At 40.0% G+C, this 15,948-nt stretch overlaps 1 protein-coding gene across 5 annotated transcripts in view; it reads right to left on the reverse strand.

Moving 5' to 3' along the window:
- Positions 1-15,948, reverse strand: part of SLC35D4 (solute carrier family 35 member D4) — a 126,943-nt gene that overhangs the window by 41,199 nt on the left and 69,796 nt on the right. For all 5 annotated transcript variants that reach the window (XM_019653884.1, XM_019653882.1, XM_019653881.1 and 2 more), the window contains 2 exons: positions 13,369-13,438; positions 9,272-9,365 (listed from right to left, as the gene is read on the reverse strand). In XM_019653884.1, coding sequence (XP_019509429.1) covers positions 9,272-9,365; positions 13,369-13,438 — 164 coding nt within the window. The remainder of the gene's footprint in view (positions 1-9,271; positions 9,366-13,368; positions 13,439-15,948) is intronic.

Genomic DNA, 15,948 nt, shown 5'->3' on the forward strand with positions numbered 1-15,948 from the left:
AGCGGCTGCTCAGCTCAGGCTGGACTCGAACCGCTGTTGCTCAGAGCTCAAACCCTTGAGCGAGCTCTTAACCAACTGAGCCACTCGGCCGGCCCCTGAAATGTATTTCACTAGCTTTCCTCCCCAAAGATGTTCTTTCACAATCACCCCCATTTTTGTCTGTAATGCCATGGATTTCCCATGTTTCTAGCTACAAACCTTGGAGCCATTTGTGACTGTCCATATCCATCACTCTCTGAATCCAAGCTATCAGTACCCATTCCCTGTTATAAAATGATCTGAGCCTTTGTTGTCTAATTATTTTATCACGTCACATGATAATTATATGATACATTAACTAATTAAAATTCATTTTCCTTCAAATTATCAGTCAAGTTTGACCTTTCATCTTTACTCTTGCCATCAGTACTACCATGGTTCACCTTGCTTCTAAATGCTTGGAACTCATTTCCAATCTGTTTTAAGCACCATTGCATATTTACCTGCTTAAAACATTACCTTTAGTCAGTCTCATTCAGAGGTTCACAATGGTCTCTGTGGCATGGGTTTTGGGGTTTCCTATAATCTGACTCTCTGTGCCAATTTCCCCCTTATTCCTCTACACTCTCCTCCTCCTCTACTCAAATTTATTTCCTCATGGTTCCCCACCTGTATATCCTGCCTTGGGTCCCTGCCACTCATCTTGGAAGGCCCCCGTTCCATTCTTCTACCTTTTGCAGGCAACCAATGTGTGTAGTTGCCAGTTCAGCCATTCTACTGCCTCAATTCACAGAGCTCTCCCTTCACTCAACTGAAGTCACACCTGGCTCAGCAGTGTTCTCTCATAGTCTCACCTTGTCACCTTTACCTTCTCCTCTGGATTATATGGCAGACACTACACCTATACTAATGCATTCCCTCCACCCACAACATTCAGATACTCCAAAGATTTCCCTAATAGATGTTGACCCACTGGTAGAACCATATCCAAAAAGAAGGCCACTCAAAGACACTTCCAAAACCACAAAAACTGTAAGAACCTAGTATATCTTCAAATCCCATTGAATTCACAGTTGTTTCAGGCAGGCAGGAAATTATGACACAGTGTCAGGGAAGGGTCTGGGAGGCGGGGGGTGGGGGGAGGGGGGGAATAACTGTGACAAGACAATGTGCAGTGTTCCAAAATGACCCTCCCCCCACAGAANGGCACCTAGGATGCAACATTTAAGGAGACCCTTGTTTACTCTCAGCAGACCCTGAGAATCATATCACACACCAACTCCACACTGCATGGCCCAGAGAGCGACGGCCACCCTAGTCCTGGTCATGGGTGCATTAAAGATGGACCTCTAACAATCAAAAATCAAACTATACCAAATCAAGAGAGCCATCCTAAGCAAGCTACAGAAAATTATTTTCCTAAGTCCATAAAAAGAACAGACTAAGACTTGGATTTCTGGTCTACCACAGCCTTCAGGATACAAAATAGTGGTAGCAACTATGACATTAGCTTAAAGGATGAAAACTGTCTTCTTACAGAGACAGCTTTGAAATGGGGAGAAAATACTGAATCCTCAGGACCCCAGTGCTGCTCTTTGGGGATGGTTCTCCTCTCCTGGCTCAACTTCAACAGAAACTCACTCTGGCTTTAGTTGCTTCTGCCCAGTGGATGCCGAGAACTCTGGTCATTTTGAAGTCAACAAGGATGAGATAAGGCACTACTCAATCCAGGAAGAATTCTCATGTGAGAACTTAAGTCTGCTAGAGAAACCCACTAGGAGAAAAATATGAACTCATATCACATCTTCCTTATATGTCTACACATTTCATCACTTTTCTCTTAAATTCAATCACCTTTTTTCCTGCATCAGTGCTTTACATTACAAGTGGGAAGTGATTCCAAGATTTTATGAAGATGCAGTTAGATTTCACATGGCTGAATTTATGAAAATGAAGGGAAGCATTTAAAAAAAAAAGGTTGCTAAGTATTGTTATTTTTAGCTTAGAATGTTACTCAAGTTCCCAGAGAGAAAAACAACAATAATAGTGATAACAATATAAAGTGATTTAGAAGGAACTTTTTTTTCCATGCTGAGCATTCTCAGACCTGGGAAAGATACTGAGAAAGATGAGGACCAGAGAGCAGCTTGAATGCCTTTTCTCAGAACTGGAAGTGATGAGGCTGATGTGACAGTTCCTTGGGAAATGGCAGAGAATGGGTCCTTTTGGAGCAAGGAAAATCACACTCTCAGCCCACTTTGAATGACCTCCCTGCCTGTGTATCTAGGAGTTTTTCACAGAATCCAAATTCTCCTCTGGAGCCAATGGAACATCTTTCTGAGTCACTTTCTGAATATGCTGGCACCCAGTATTGTCACAATGACATCATGGGGAAATGCTGTATGCTAAGTACAATTAAGTTGTACTTCAAATGTCAGCACATTTTGATGTGTAGGTGGTCCAAAGAATGGGTACATATTATGCCACTGAGGATAACAGAGTTCATTTTTAAATAGAAGAGAAAAAGGAGAGAGAGAGAGAGAGAGGGAGGGAGGGAGGGAGAGAGAGAGAGAGACACTGACTGAGGCTGGAAGAGACTGTAGTGGCTCATCTAATCCAATCCTCTGCATTTAAGAAGGATTAGTACTAAACCATGGTAGCCAATTAAAAATTCTTGCACTTTTTGAATTAACTATAGAAAAGGTAATTATAAACCTCCCTCAGAGTTTAAGAAGAAAAGAAAAAAATATGATAAATAAAAGGAGACTCATGAAACTAGTGGCCAAATGGACAAAGCCATATGCACAGAAAAAAATGTCCTCCCTAATCTTAAAGAGAAGATTTAAGCACTCTACTTTGAGCACTACTATTTTGCAGCTTTCTGGGATGGTTTACATGTTGTAAAATTCACCCACTTTCAATGTAAAGTGCAATGATTTTTTTAAATCAACAAGTCTAATATATGAACTTCAATGATGGTGCAACCATCACCAAAGCCCCGTTGTAGAACACTTCCATCACCTCATTTGGAGTCAGTCTCTGCCCCAGCATCCTGTCAGTATGCTTTCCATCTCTATGAATTTGACTTTTCTGGAAATTTCACATAAATGAAATCATACTACATATATTATTTTGTGACTGGCTTCTTTCACTTAGCATAATGCTTTTGAGATTCTTCTATGTTGTAGCAATGTATTAATAATCCATTCCTCTTTATTGCTGAATAGTATTCCATTGTATGTATATACTACTTCTTGTTTCTACAGTCACCAGTTGACAGACATTTAGATTGTTTCCAGTTTGGGGTTATTATGACTAATGCTACTATAAGCATTCATGTTTAAGTCTTTCGTGATATATGTTTTCAATTCTCTTGGGTAAATTCCAGAAAGAGTATTACTGGGTTGTACTGTCAATTTATGTTTAACCTTTTAAGCAATTACCAAACAGTTCCCAAAGTGGCTATACCATTTTACACTTCCACCAGAGGTTTATGAGAGCTCCAGTTGCTCCATATTCTCAACAGTGCTTTTTGTTTTTACTATTTTAAAAATTATACCCATCCTAGTATTTCATCATGGTTTTAATTCGCATTTCCATAATTACTAATGAGGTTGAGTTCCTTCTCATGGACTTATGAACCACTCATATATTTTCTTTAGTGAAATGTCTATTGAAGTCTTTTGACCGTTTTTAAATTGAGTTGTATGCAGTCTCACTGAAGTGTAAGAATTCTTTATATACAGATTCTAGATACAAGTTCTTTATTAGATATGATTTGCAAATGTTTTTTCCTAGGCTGTGGCTTATCTTTTCATTTTCTTAATGGTGTCTTTCGAATTGTAAAATATTTTAATTGAAATGAAGTCTAACTGATCAATTATTTTATGGCTCATGCTTTTGGTGTGAAATCTAAGAACTCTGTTTAAACCAAGATCATTACATTTTTTTTCCTGTGTCTTCTTCTAAGAGTATTCTAATTTTAGCTCTTAGATTTAGGTCTATGATCCATTTTGAGTTAACAATGTAAAGCAAGGGTCTAAGCATGTTTTTGTTTTGGCATATGGATATCTGACTGTTCCAACACCATTTGTTCAAAAACAAAAATCCTTTTCCCATTGAATTGCTTTGGCACCTTTATCAAAAATCAATAGACCAGAAATCCTATCCTTACACAAATACTTCAATGTATTGATTATTCTAGCTTTATAATGAGTTTCCAAATTGCTTAGTTTAAGTGCCCTAACTTTGTTTTTCTTTTTCAAAATTGTTTTGGCTATTGTATTGCTAATACATTTTAGGATCAGTTTGTGAATTTGTACAAAGAAACCTGCAGGGATTTTTATGAGGATTGCATTGAATTTATTGATCAATTTAGGAAGAATTTCCGTCTTAACAATATTGAGTCTTTCCATTTATTGAGAGCTTCTTTAATATCTCTCAGAAAGGTTGTGTAATTTTCAGTGTACAAATTGTGCATTTATTTGTTTAATTCCCAAGTACTTTTTCTTTTTGATGCTATTGTGAATAAAATTGTTTTCTTAACTTCATTTTTATGAACATGACTGTTATTACTAATATATAAAACTACAATTGACTTTTCTAAATTGATCTTGCATCTTGAGACCTTGATAAATTGTTTAGTAGTTCAATTAGTGTTCTTATTCATTCCTTAGGATTTTCTCCTTATAGGATAAGGTTATCTGTGAATACAATTTTTTTTTCTTGATTGCATTTCCCCAAACCTCCAGTATAATGCTGAATAAAGTAAGAGTGATAAGAATGTTGCTCCTGATCTTAGGAGAAAAGTATTCAGTTTCACCATTAAGTATTAATGTTAGCTATAGGTTTTGCACAGATGCCCTTTATCAAGTTGAGGAGGTCCCCTTCTATTATTAGTTTGTTGGGAGTTTTTATCACGAATAGATAGATGTTGGATTTTGTCAAATGGTTTTTCTGTACCATTGACATGATCATGTATTTTTGTCCTTTATTAATATAATGGATTACATTAATTTACGTATATTAAACCAACTTTGCATTCCTGGGATAAATCCCATTTGATCATGGTGTATAATCCTTCTTACATGTTGTCACATTAGATTTGCTAATATTTTGTTGAAGATCTATGTTTGTGAGGGATATCGGTCTGTTCTCCTCCTAGGATTTTTTTTTTTTTGGGTCTGGCCTTAGTATCAGCATAACTCACCTTATAGAATAAATTGGTAGTTATTTCCTCTTCCTCTACTTTCTAAAAGAATTTATAAAGAAAAAATATTTCTTCTTTAAATTTGTGATAGAATTCATCAGTAAAACAAAATGTGCCTGAGTTTTTCTTTGTGGAAAGATGATAAATTATTACTTACATTTATTTACTTGTTATGAGTCTATTCAGAGTTTCCATTTATTCTCGAGTCCATATTCCCAATTTGTGCCTTTCTGGGAATTTGTCCATTTCATCTAAATCATCTAATTTTCTGGCGTAAAATTATTCATGATCTGAATGGCGCTATTCATAATATACAATGCTTTAGTTTCTATAGAACCAGTAGTGCTATCCCTTATTTCATTTCTAATTTGGATAATTTGTATCTTCTTTCTTATTTTCTTAGTCTAGCTGGAGGTTTGGCAATTTTGTTCACGTTTTCAAAGCTCAACATTGATTTTCTCTGTTTTCTATTTCATAAATTTGCACACTAAACTTTATCATATCTTCTGCTTGCTTTGGGTTTAGTTTGCTCTTCTTTTTCTAGTTTCTAGTTATTGATTTAATACCTTTCTTCTTTTCCGATATGGGTGTTTACCACTATAAATTTTCCTCTAAGTGATACTTTAGCTGTATCCCATAAGTTTTGATGTTATGTTTTTGTTTTCATTTGGTTCAAAATATTTTTAATTTCTCTTGTGACTTCTTCTTTGCCTCATAGGCTATTTAACATATGTTATTTAATTTCCAAATGGGGCTTTCTAGATTTTTTTCTGTTGTAAATTTCGAATTTACTTCTGCTCGTGGTTAGACAACATACTTCATATGATTTCAATCTTTTTAAATTTATTGAGACTTGTTTTCTGACCTAGAATAACATTTATCCTGGAGAATGTTCCACATGTGCTTGAGAAGAATATGTATTCTGCAGTCAATGGGTAGAGTATCATATAAATGGTAGTTATGTCAAATTGGTTGACAGTGCTGTTCAAGTATCTCTATCCTTCTATAACCTTGCCTTTCTACGTAGTTGTTCTATCAACTTTTGAGAGTGCAATACTGGAATCTACAACTATCATTGTTGATTAGTCCATTTCTCCTTTCTATTCTGTCACTTTTTGCTTCATATATTTTGGCTGCTATTGTTAGGTGTGTACACCTTTATAACTGTGTACACATTTATTTTCCTAATATATTAATCCTTTTATCATTAATAAATGTCCTTATTTTTTCCTAGTAATATTTCCTGTCATAGTCTATTTTGTCTGATCTTAATACAGTCACTCCAGCTAGCTCTCTTATGGCTACTGGTTGCATGGTTATGTTTTTCCATCCTTTTACTTTCAGCCTATTTGTGTCTTTGAATCTAAGGCATAGCTCTTGTATACAGTATATAGTTGGGCCTTGCTTTTTTTATCCACTTTGACAATCTCTGATTTTTGAGGGTGGTATTTCAGTCTATTTACATTTAATGTAATTATTGATGTGGCTGCTAGCAACAAATCTTTCAATCTTTAATTGGGAATGTCTTTATTTCTCATTCATATTTGAAAGATTTTTTTTGCTGTGTATAGAGTTCCTGGTTGAAGATTTTTCTTTCATCATTTTGAATGTGTTATCCTACTGCTTTCTGGCCCCCATTGTTTTTGATGAGAAGTCATCAATTCATCTTATTTTTTTCCTACCCCTTTCCCTCTTCTTCTGGAATTCTTATTTTATATATATGTTGATGTGTCTGATGCTGTCCTACCAGTCTCTAAGCCTCTGTACATATATCTTCAATTAGAAAGAAAGAATCTTTGTTCTTTAGATTGAATAATTTCTTTTGCTCTACCTCCCAATGCACTTATTCTTTCTTCTGCCATCTCAAATCTGTTATTGAGTACCTCTAGAGAATTTTTCATTTCATTTCAGTTATTGTACTTTTCAATTCCAGAATTTCCATTTGACTCTCTTTTTTAAAACTCATTTTTATCTCTTTATTGAATTTCTGTATTCACTGAGTCTTTCCTTGAGTTCTTTAAACATTGTTTCCTTTAGATCTCTAAACATTTAAATAGCTGCATTGCAGTCTTTTTCTGCTAAGTCCTCCATTTGAAGACAGACACTCAGACACACTTCTTGTTGGTTGCTTTTTTCCCGGGCACAAATCATGCTTTCTTGTTCTCTGAATGCCTGTAATCTTTGTTGAATAGTGGGCACTTTACATAGGGTATGGTAGCAACTCTGGATTCTGACTTTTTCCCAGAGCATTGCTGTTGGTATTGTTGTTTTGCTGTTTAGTAATTTTCCTGGGCTAAGTCCATAAAATCTGTCTCCCATACATGGTATGGTTGCTGAGGTCTTTACCCCATTTTTTTCTTGTTTTTATTTTAAGCTTGCTTTCCTAGGGGGCATCCCCATATCTGCATAGCTTAGTGTTCTGGCAAAGACTAGTGAGAGGTTTTGCTCAAACACCTTGAGCCAGAAAGGCTTCTTCCCTCTGCTTCTGATTCTGTGTGTGGGCTGGGGAGCACATTCAAATTTTAGGCTGTCTTCGTGTCTGCCCCGGCTTTTACTTTCTGCTGGTTTTCTCACATCTCCTCTATGTGTGCACACAGGCTCTGTTGGCCAGAGATGTGTGGATGTCTTGGGCATGTTCCATCTCCGCTGCTCGTGCACACAGACTAAGATAAATCTCAAATATATGGAAAGCTATCAAGCCCCTGATGGCTCTCTGACCTCCCGGAATTATCTGTTAAGTCCCCAGCTAGACCACTGGTCCATTGCTTGCCCCAAAGAGGACTGTCAACTCAAGACAGTGGAGCTACTGGCTCTTCATTTACCACTGGCACAGCCACTTTAACTGAAAATACTCCAAATGGAGTATTCTGGAAGTGGCAGCAAGGCTGCTGGTTTTTATAGCCTGATCTGCTCTGGTTAAAATAGCACACTGACAGAGCTGGGGAGGACGGGATGGGAGCAGCCCTAGGCAAGAATGCCACAAACTCATGTTGTTCCTACCCAAAGTTTAGCTGTTTTCATGAACAAATGCTTCTTCATTTGTTGTAGGCCTTTGGTTAATGTTCAGAGAGCTTAAATGGATCCGTTTGGAAGTCTTTTTCCAGCTTTCTAATTGTCTTTTGGGGAGAGGATTTGTCAACTTCCTCATTCTGTCATGCTGAAAGTCAGTATGTCAACCACTCCTTACATTCTGCTGGAATTAGACTTATTAATGTTATTAAAAAGTAGACCCTGCATGTAAAATATCATTGTGAAATCTGATTTAAAAGAAAAAAGGTTTGTCTTTGTTGTTGTTGTTTTTTTTGGGGGGGGGGTGTGGAAATCAACTCACCAACAAAAAAATGACTAAAGGAACAAGTTTAAATAATTACTTCATTGGATTAAATTAATTAAGAAATGTCATTCCTTGGAAGCAGCACCCAGGGCCCTGCGACTTGACTCCTTCACAGACATTAGAGAACTGAAACGCGCCACTAGAAGGAAGCTAGTCCCAAAGCATTTCACTTAAGATCATGTGTCACACAGCTGCTTTTCTGTTTCTTCTTACTTTCCTACCTCTCTAGCTTATGCTTCAACCATGGTCAATTAGATATGCACTGGGCATTCTTATAATGGTGCCTTTTTTTTGAAGGTTTCATAAAAGTCCCCCAATCTGGCCATTTGTCTATTTTCTTTTCTCTGTCACCTCTGATAAGCTGAGATCTCTTGGGCAAGTCACTTGAGTTCCTGCCTCACAGTTCCCAGGAAGGATGATAATTACTGCCCCATGCACCCAGGAGTCTAGTCTATTAGAACTAGAGAAGCCTTAGAGGTGTTTTTGGCAACACCTCTCAGGTTCAGAAGGCTCAGGGATGTTAAGGGGCTTACCCAGGTCACCTTCCAGGGGCATCGTAAAGCTTATGTCATGCTAATAAAATAGGTAGAAGGCTTCAGAAATTGTTACCTGAACGAGTGAAGATCAGGCTCAGAGCCAGTGACTAGAAGTTATTTCATAAAGATCAAACCTGACATTACGCAGGCTTTGAGAACACTGGACACAAAGGCCTCTGAGATCATTTTTCCCATCCCTCCCTTTTCTCTTACCTTAGCAAAGAAAATCCAGGCTGCACACTGCCCTGGAGCCACAAGGCTTTTTAGCTTCACTGTGCTGAACATGAGAAAGAATCCTAAAAATCCACTGGAAGGAAAAAATATTCTTTTGTTAGTGAGGCTTATTTTCCTTTACTCAATAGGTAACTATTTTCTGTTATATTTACCAGTCAATTTCTTATTATTACACATCTATCTCATCTGTGTTTTCCAATGATCTTTGGATAAAAACACCCAAAATTTTAAAACCCATTAAGCTCTACTTTTCTAAGGTGGTATAATGAGAGCATTTTACTGGAGGTGGGTAGGAGGTATAGAAATTTGGGATGTCTCTGGCTAAATCATGAAAGAAAGAAAACAACAACAACATGGAAGTAATACCTCCTGTTTCCTCCTATATTCCCTCTGAAGCTTGGTGCTTGCTAAAATAGAGCTTCAATTTTTTCAAGAAGAACAAACCGCCAGGAAACTCACCACATGAGGGCAGAGGGTCTGGACTGGCCCATGGGTTCAAGGTAAGAATCTCAAAGGGAGGCGGGCTCCATAACAGGAGTCCCTAAACCCAGGCCGACCTACACAGAAGCTGTGCTTTGGGAATGATGTGTAATCCCATGTGTGATGCCTAAAAGAAACCCCCCCTCCCGCCACCACCACCACTAAGGGAGCCTGAGGCTGGCGTAGCATCTTAGTGGCTATTCAGAGATCTGCATCAGCAAGGCACTGACACAGCAGCGGACAGGGACATAGCGGCCTGCACTGGAACCATTTTCAGAAGTGTCACGGTGTGGTCAAGGCCAAAGCAAAGGGACTCCAAACAGAATGGTCACTCTTCCTGATATCTGGAGGCAGGACAATTGGGGAATGGAGTGTGGCAGAGAGGCTCCATGATAGAGGTTTACTTCTTGCAAACAAATGCAAGTGGGGGGCCTGAGTGTGACATTTATTTTGACTTGAAAATTGAAAAGCAAGAGACATGAAAGCAGTTGTACCCCAAACCAGAGAGGCAGGTCTTTTGCGCTGTGCCTATTTGTGCTCCTAGGGCTAGAGTGCCACTGCCATCTGACCTCTGTTATAGGCACTGGTGTGTGGCTCCAACTCAGACCATGAGCTCTGAGAAGGCAGGGCCCAATCTTGGACTTTTCTGTTTTCCCCAACAGAGCCAAGCATGGAGTCTTGGTCATAGTAGGTATGGCATGAATGTTTGACAGGCTTACTTGGAAGCAGCTTGAATTGAATTAAACACACCAAAGGCCAAATTTCACAGAAATGTGTGCCTTCACTTCATTAGATTAGATGAGTTCACAGCCACATTCTTGGGGCAGGACCAGAGATAGGCTTTAGGCTTCCCTGTGTTTATATCAACCTGTTTGGCTTGGATGACCTGCAAAGTTCACTCAGGTTTGCATCTGCAGTCATGGAAGGTCTGGCAGCTATGAATTAAGACATTGAGTCACTTCCACCTGAAAGGCAAGGAGGGCCTTGTGGATAAGTAGCAGGCTGGAAATCAAGTGACCTAGATTTCTGTTCTTGGCTGTGCTCATTGGCCCTGGTAACCTTCACCAAATCCCCCCTTTTCCATTGCTTTCTTGTCTGAGGCTCTGTGTTCTTAAAATAGGAATAAGCATAGTGTTCCACATCCTACCTTATGGAAATCAGAGATTTTCAGAACAGAAAGGTTCTCCAACCTTCGTTCTCACTTTATTAACTAGCAAACTGAGGCACAGGCACAATTATAAGCCAGGCTTCCTGGCCTTTGCAGCAGCTCTCTATGACTCTTCAAACCTCATCATAGATGTTCCTGACCAGAGACAGAGTGAGGTGCTCCAGGCGCCCATGGCTGTGAGGTTGGGAGGAGAAAGTGAGGCAGCTAGCGCTCCAGGGCTCTTCCTGGTGGCATCCATGCCGTGTCCAAGGAGGTGACAACTTCACAGGAGCCTGTCCAGTCTCCAATACCTCCTTCTCCTCCAGTCTTTTCCTCTCCTCTCCACCTCCAGCCCGAGGAAGGGCATGATTCTATGTTGACCTGTCCCCTCAGTACAGACTCTCTACTAGAACTGAGCTACTCCTGGTTTGTCACCAACATGCTTATGAAAGCATCCATGATCTGTTCCCACAGACTTGTATGTCTGTGAATCATTTCTAGATTACTCATGGATCCCTTATCTTTCTCCTTCCATTTTCAGCTCTTCTACCACTTGCTATGGAGGCAAATCTTAAAAGCAATGGGAGGATCTCAGAACTGAAAGAGCCTGGGCTCCCTGTTAATGGGGTGTCCAGGTCATGGCTACTACTGTACCCTCAGGTCTCCATAACCCCTTCTGAGCTCTCCTAGAACTTTCTGAAGGTGACAACGCTTAGTCTGAGACATGGTCATGGAGGAGCCAACAAGATGAGATGGGGAAAACCAACACATTCTTAAAAGAGGTGAAGCTTTGTACTGAAGCCAGGGGGTGAAACGTAACAGAGCTAAATCAATTCAAATAAAGATTTCCAAATCTTTCAAATAAAAAAACACTGGTTTCTCAAGTTGGGTTATGAGAAAGTTACAGATTAAATGGAGGCTGTACTGGAGACAGAATGTCACCCCACAAAGCCAACATCAACGGGCTGTGAACTGTATTGCTCTGTTCTGAATAACCAAACAATGGTTGCCTTCCCTCTACACCCTGTTTGCCTGTGCTGCCAAATAAGTGACCCAAAGGGAAACAAGTCCATGGGCAGCGAAGCAGCACTAAGACTCATACTACACAATCCCAGCTAACAGGAAAAAGCTAACCGTCAAGTGACAAAGCCTGACCAAATTGATAGGAACTGAGAAGATGAATTCTGTGAGTGTTCTCCTGAAACTTTTTTGAGGATGATAAATAAATCATTCAGAGGCTCAAATGCAGAAGCAAATGCTATAATATTGATTTTTTTTGTCCCAACACACTCACATCAAAAACAGTACCTACATATCAGCTTTTTGATTCTTCGTAAAGAATCACTGCTTCATAAGGTATAATCCTATATAGGTGGGGATAGGTGGTCTGACTTTTATGTAGCAACTGCTCATGGTTTGTTGACATTTTATTTACGGTAGACCTGAGCAGGTAATAATGGCCACCATTTACTATGCCAGGCACAATACTTAGGGCTTATATATCTTATTTAATATATACAACAACCTGGCATTGGTATTATTTTTCCATTTTACAGATGAGTAAACTAAACTAAGGCTTGGAAAAAGTAGGATAACTTGCCCAAAGACCATATAATTTGGAAGCAGCAAGGTGAGAATTCAACCCAAGTCTAGTCTTTTCATCATATCACAACACATGTTTGAGACTGTCCACAGAAGCCTCTCCATTTCTGGGCATAATAAAGTCAAGCAAAGTGGCAATTATGGCAGGAAAAGGGAAGTTGGATTGGTATGAACTTCTGTGTATCTAATTCTATCCACTGAATTGGTCTATATCCCTGAGCACTTCCTAAGTACTGCACCTCGTTGTCTAGACATCTCCTAGTAAACGGTTCCCAAAATATGTTTCTCATAGTCTTGGAGTTCAGTTGAGATAATTTAGAGGAGCAAGAGGGAAGTCAAGGTGGAAGTGGAGAGGGTAGGATGGTGGACACAAACCTTCTCTTGAACTCAATCAATTTCATCAGTTTTTTTTTTTTTAAAGTTCACGTCAGACGGGTAATGTGCCGATGTTGTAACAAGGTTTGTGGGAGGCACATCTCACACACAAGTGTGAAAACCCAATCGTCACACTTTTGAACTTTGAAAGGATCAAATTTCATCAGTTTTATATACTGAAGTTCTGTTTAAGAATTGCTTGTGGGGAAAAAAAAAAAGTGTGCGAATCTTAGCTCTACCACAAGTTTGAAAACCACTGTCCTGGATGAGGAACTCCTCATCCTGAGCACCTGAGGGTGTTCATAACAACCTGCTGATGGCCCAGGGGATGCTGCCATGCCTGCGCCCACCACCACTCTGCCACTTATTCAGATAACCAGCAGTGACCCTGGACTTCACTGAAACAGAGACACAGCTGGTAGTATAGAAACATACAAATTAATAGTGCAAGGGTTTTATGAGTTAAAATTACCTGGCACAGCAGCTGCCATGGAATCTGTAGAAATACAGGAACGGAAAGTCCAGAACGCTGAAGAGATCACCTAAGTGGCACAGCAAGAATGAAACAATGGTCCACGCATCCCGCATGCCCCCCACTGCCCTTGAAATGCAAGGTGGGGGTCTTTAGCACAGCAGCCCTCTGAGTGTGGAGCTGCCCAGCATTGAATTCACACTGGCATTCCTAGGGTTTCTATGTTATTGGCATTTTCTGATGATGATGATGATGATGATAATAATAATAAGATACTAATGCCCATTTAGTGAGAGTCTGTCCTGTGCAGGGCCCCATGCTCAAACCTTTATGTACATTCTCTTTTAATCCTTGTAACAACTCTGTGAAATTTTATTATCCCCATTTTAACCAGAACGCAGAGAGGAGATTGCACAACTCTTGGACTGTACAGCCACAATGTGGGCCCCTGTCACTCTGAACTCTAGGAGCTTTCCTCTTCACCCGGCAGCCATCCCAAAGTAAGGCACAGTGTGGGACAAAAAGAATCTTTTTCTCAAAAGATTCTTCTATTCTTCTCTGCCTTATATCTAAAAAAAGAATATGAATGCATGCCTCTGACATCTTTTTTTCATTTTTGTGTTTAATTACTGCACAAACAGCACAGCGGCCAGACCGACCATGCGTGCTCATTTTAGTTTAAGGTCCAAAGGGTACATTTATTTCTAGTGAAGTAAGTTCATTCTTTTAGTTCCACTTGGTGCAAGAGGAAATAATCACACATATTGGCTGCTTCCCTCTCTGGAATTTGAACTTGGTCACAAACAAGAAGTCAGGAGATTAAAAAAGCAGAAAGCCTTCCAAAAATGTCTGGAGAAAAGGAATTAAGCATTTCCACAGCACAGAGCTTAATCCTTCCAAATCTGGAATTTCTGAGACACGGGAGGAGCCAGGTCTTCCCGGTCCCAGCCTTGGTCTGTCTGTCAGTGCTCGACGGGCTGGAGCAAGAAGGGTTGATTTTTATGATTATTCACAGTACGTCAGGTGTGCAGTGGGATGCATGGGCAGTATTGGCTTCATCACTACACTTACTAACCAAGACTTTCAGGACAAAAGACAAATGACATGCTGTACTTCCTAGGAGACCTAACGATTTCAAATGTTTCGACCATCTAGTATTGGGAAAGAAAGTTCTGAATTCCAGTTCTTTGGTGGGTTGTTTGTTTGTTTTTAACTTATGACTGTTGTTTTGTTTCATTTGTGCCTACATGTGTGTGTCTCACTAAAAGGAGAGAAAATCGTGGGATCTGGTTTTTGTGCAGCCCAAGAAGAGGTTAAGAGTTCTTGTCCTCTTTCTGCCACATATCCACTGAACACCTTTATCATCTACTGGGAACCTATGTTGGTGGAGGGAGTTTGTAACTTACATCATTAGGCTCAGATGTCTAGTGCAGAAGAGCACCACCATCTGAAGTCCCTGTTCCCACAGCAGCAACAGCCGAGGTAACCCTAGGCATCCCCCGTTCTAGAGGGTGGCCAGAGTCCCCTGTTCAGGCAGTAAAAGGGACATTGTGGAGGATTCGCTGTCTCCTTGGCAGCTGTTGGATCTTGGCCCTTTCCCAACTTCCCTCTCAGTGTGAGAGAAACTGCAGTACCGTCAGTGTGATAATGAGGAATGGGCAGAGAAGGAGATAAATTAAATGCAGGACCTCAAGATTGCTTGGGTGCTGCCTCCTCTCAAGCACCCAGTCTTCCATCACAAACACTCCAGGGAGATGAACTAGACTCACGGTGCACGGGCAACCTTTACAGCCCAGCCCAGGCTGTGGAGGGGTCAGATGTGTGCAGAGAGGGAGGGGCATAAGGAAAAAGTCACCATCTTAGAATTGACCAGTTAGGTTATAACGCTCATACAAATCCTGAAAATCGATCCTATAAATTGTTGCGAGTGAGAGAGAATAGCTTGTTCTTATCTTTGAGCCATTTCTAAAACCTCTACACATTTTCACATAGCACTTAGCTGACTCCATGCCTAATTATCCTTCTAGAACTATCAAGTCCTTGAGAACAGGGACTCTACCTTACTCATCACCTGCATCCACTGTATTAGGACCATCCCTGACATATCATAAGCACAGCTGAACCGAGAGTATCTGAGAGATCTAAACCCCTCGTGCTTTCCCTGGAGAGAATGTTCCAAACACTTTCCAGTTGAATATGCTGGTCCTCAATTTCAAACCAACCCCAAATGCTTGCCTTCTGATGCCTTCAGCCTACCCCCTCTTTAACTAAAGGAGCGCTCTTAAACAGACAGGGTCCACACCACCCTCTAAACAGCAAAGGTTAATGATTGTGCTACAAATAGCCCTGAAGCGTTGTAGTATATGGCTGGCTGACCCTAACTACATGAGGGCTAGATCCAGGAACCTAAAAAATGTGTAAAGACACTCAAAATGCAACACTCCTGCACCATCTAATGCAGAATGCACAATTTAAGCACAGCTTAAGTGGTTCAAGAACTGTAAACATGTTTTGTGGTATCAACACACAGCTGATGCAATACAGTCTGGGTTAAGCCTTCATTCCTGTACCCCACAGTTA

The sequence above is a fragment of the Hipposideros armiger genome, unplaced genomic scaffold (genome assembly GCF_001890085.2).
Source record: "Hipposideros armiger isolate ML-2016 unplaced genomic scaffold, ASM189008v1 scaffold_209, whole genome shotgun sequence".
Classification (NCBI taxonomy): Eukaryota; Metazoa; Chordata; class Mammalia; order Chiroptera; family Hipposideridae; genus Hipposideros; species Hipposideros armiger.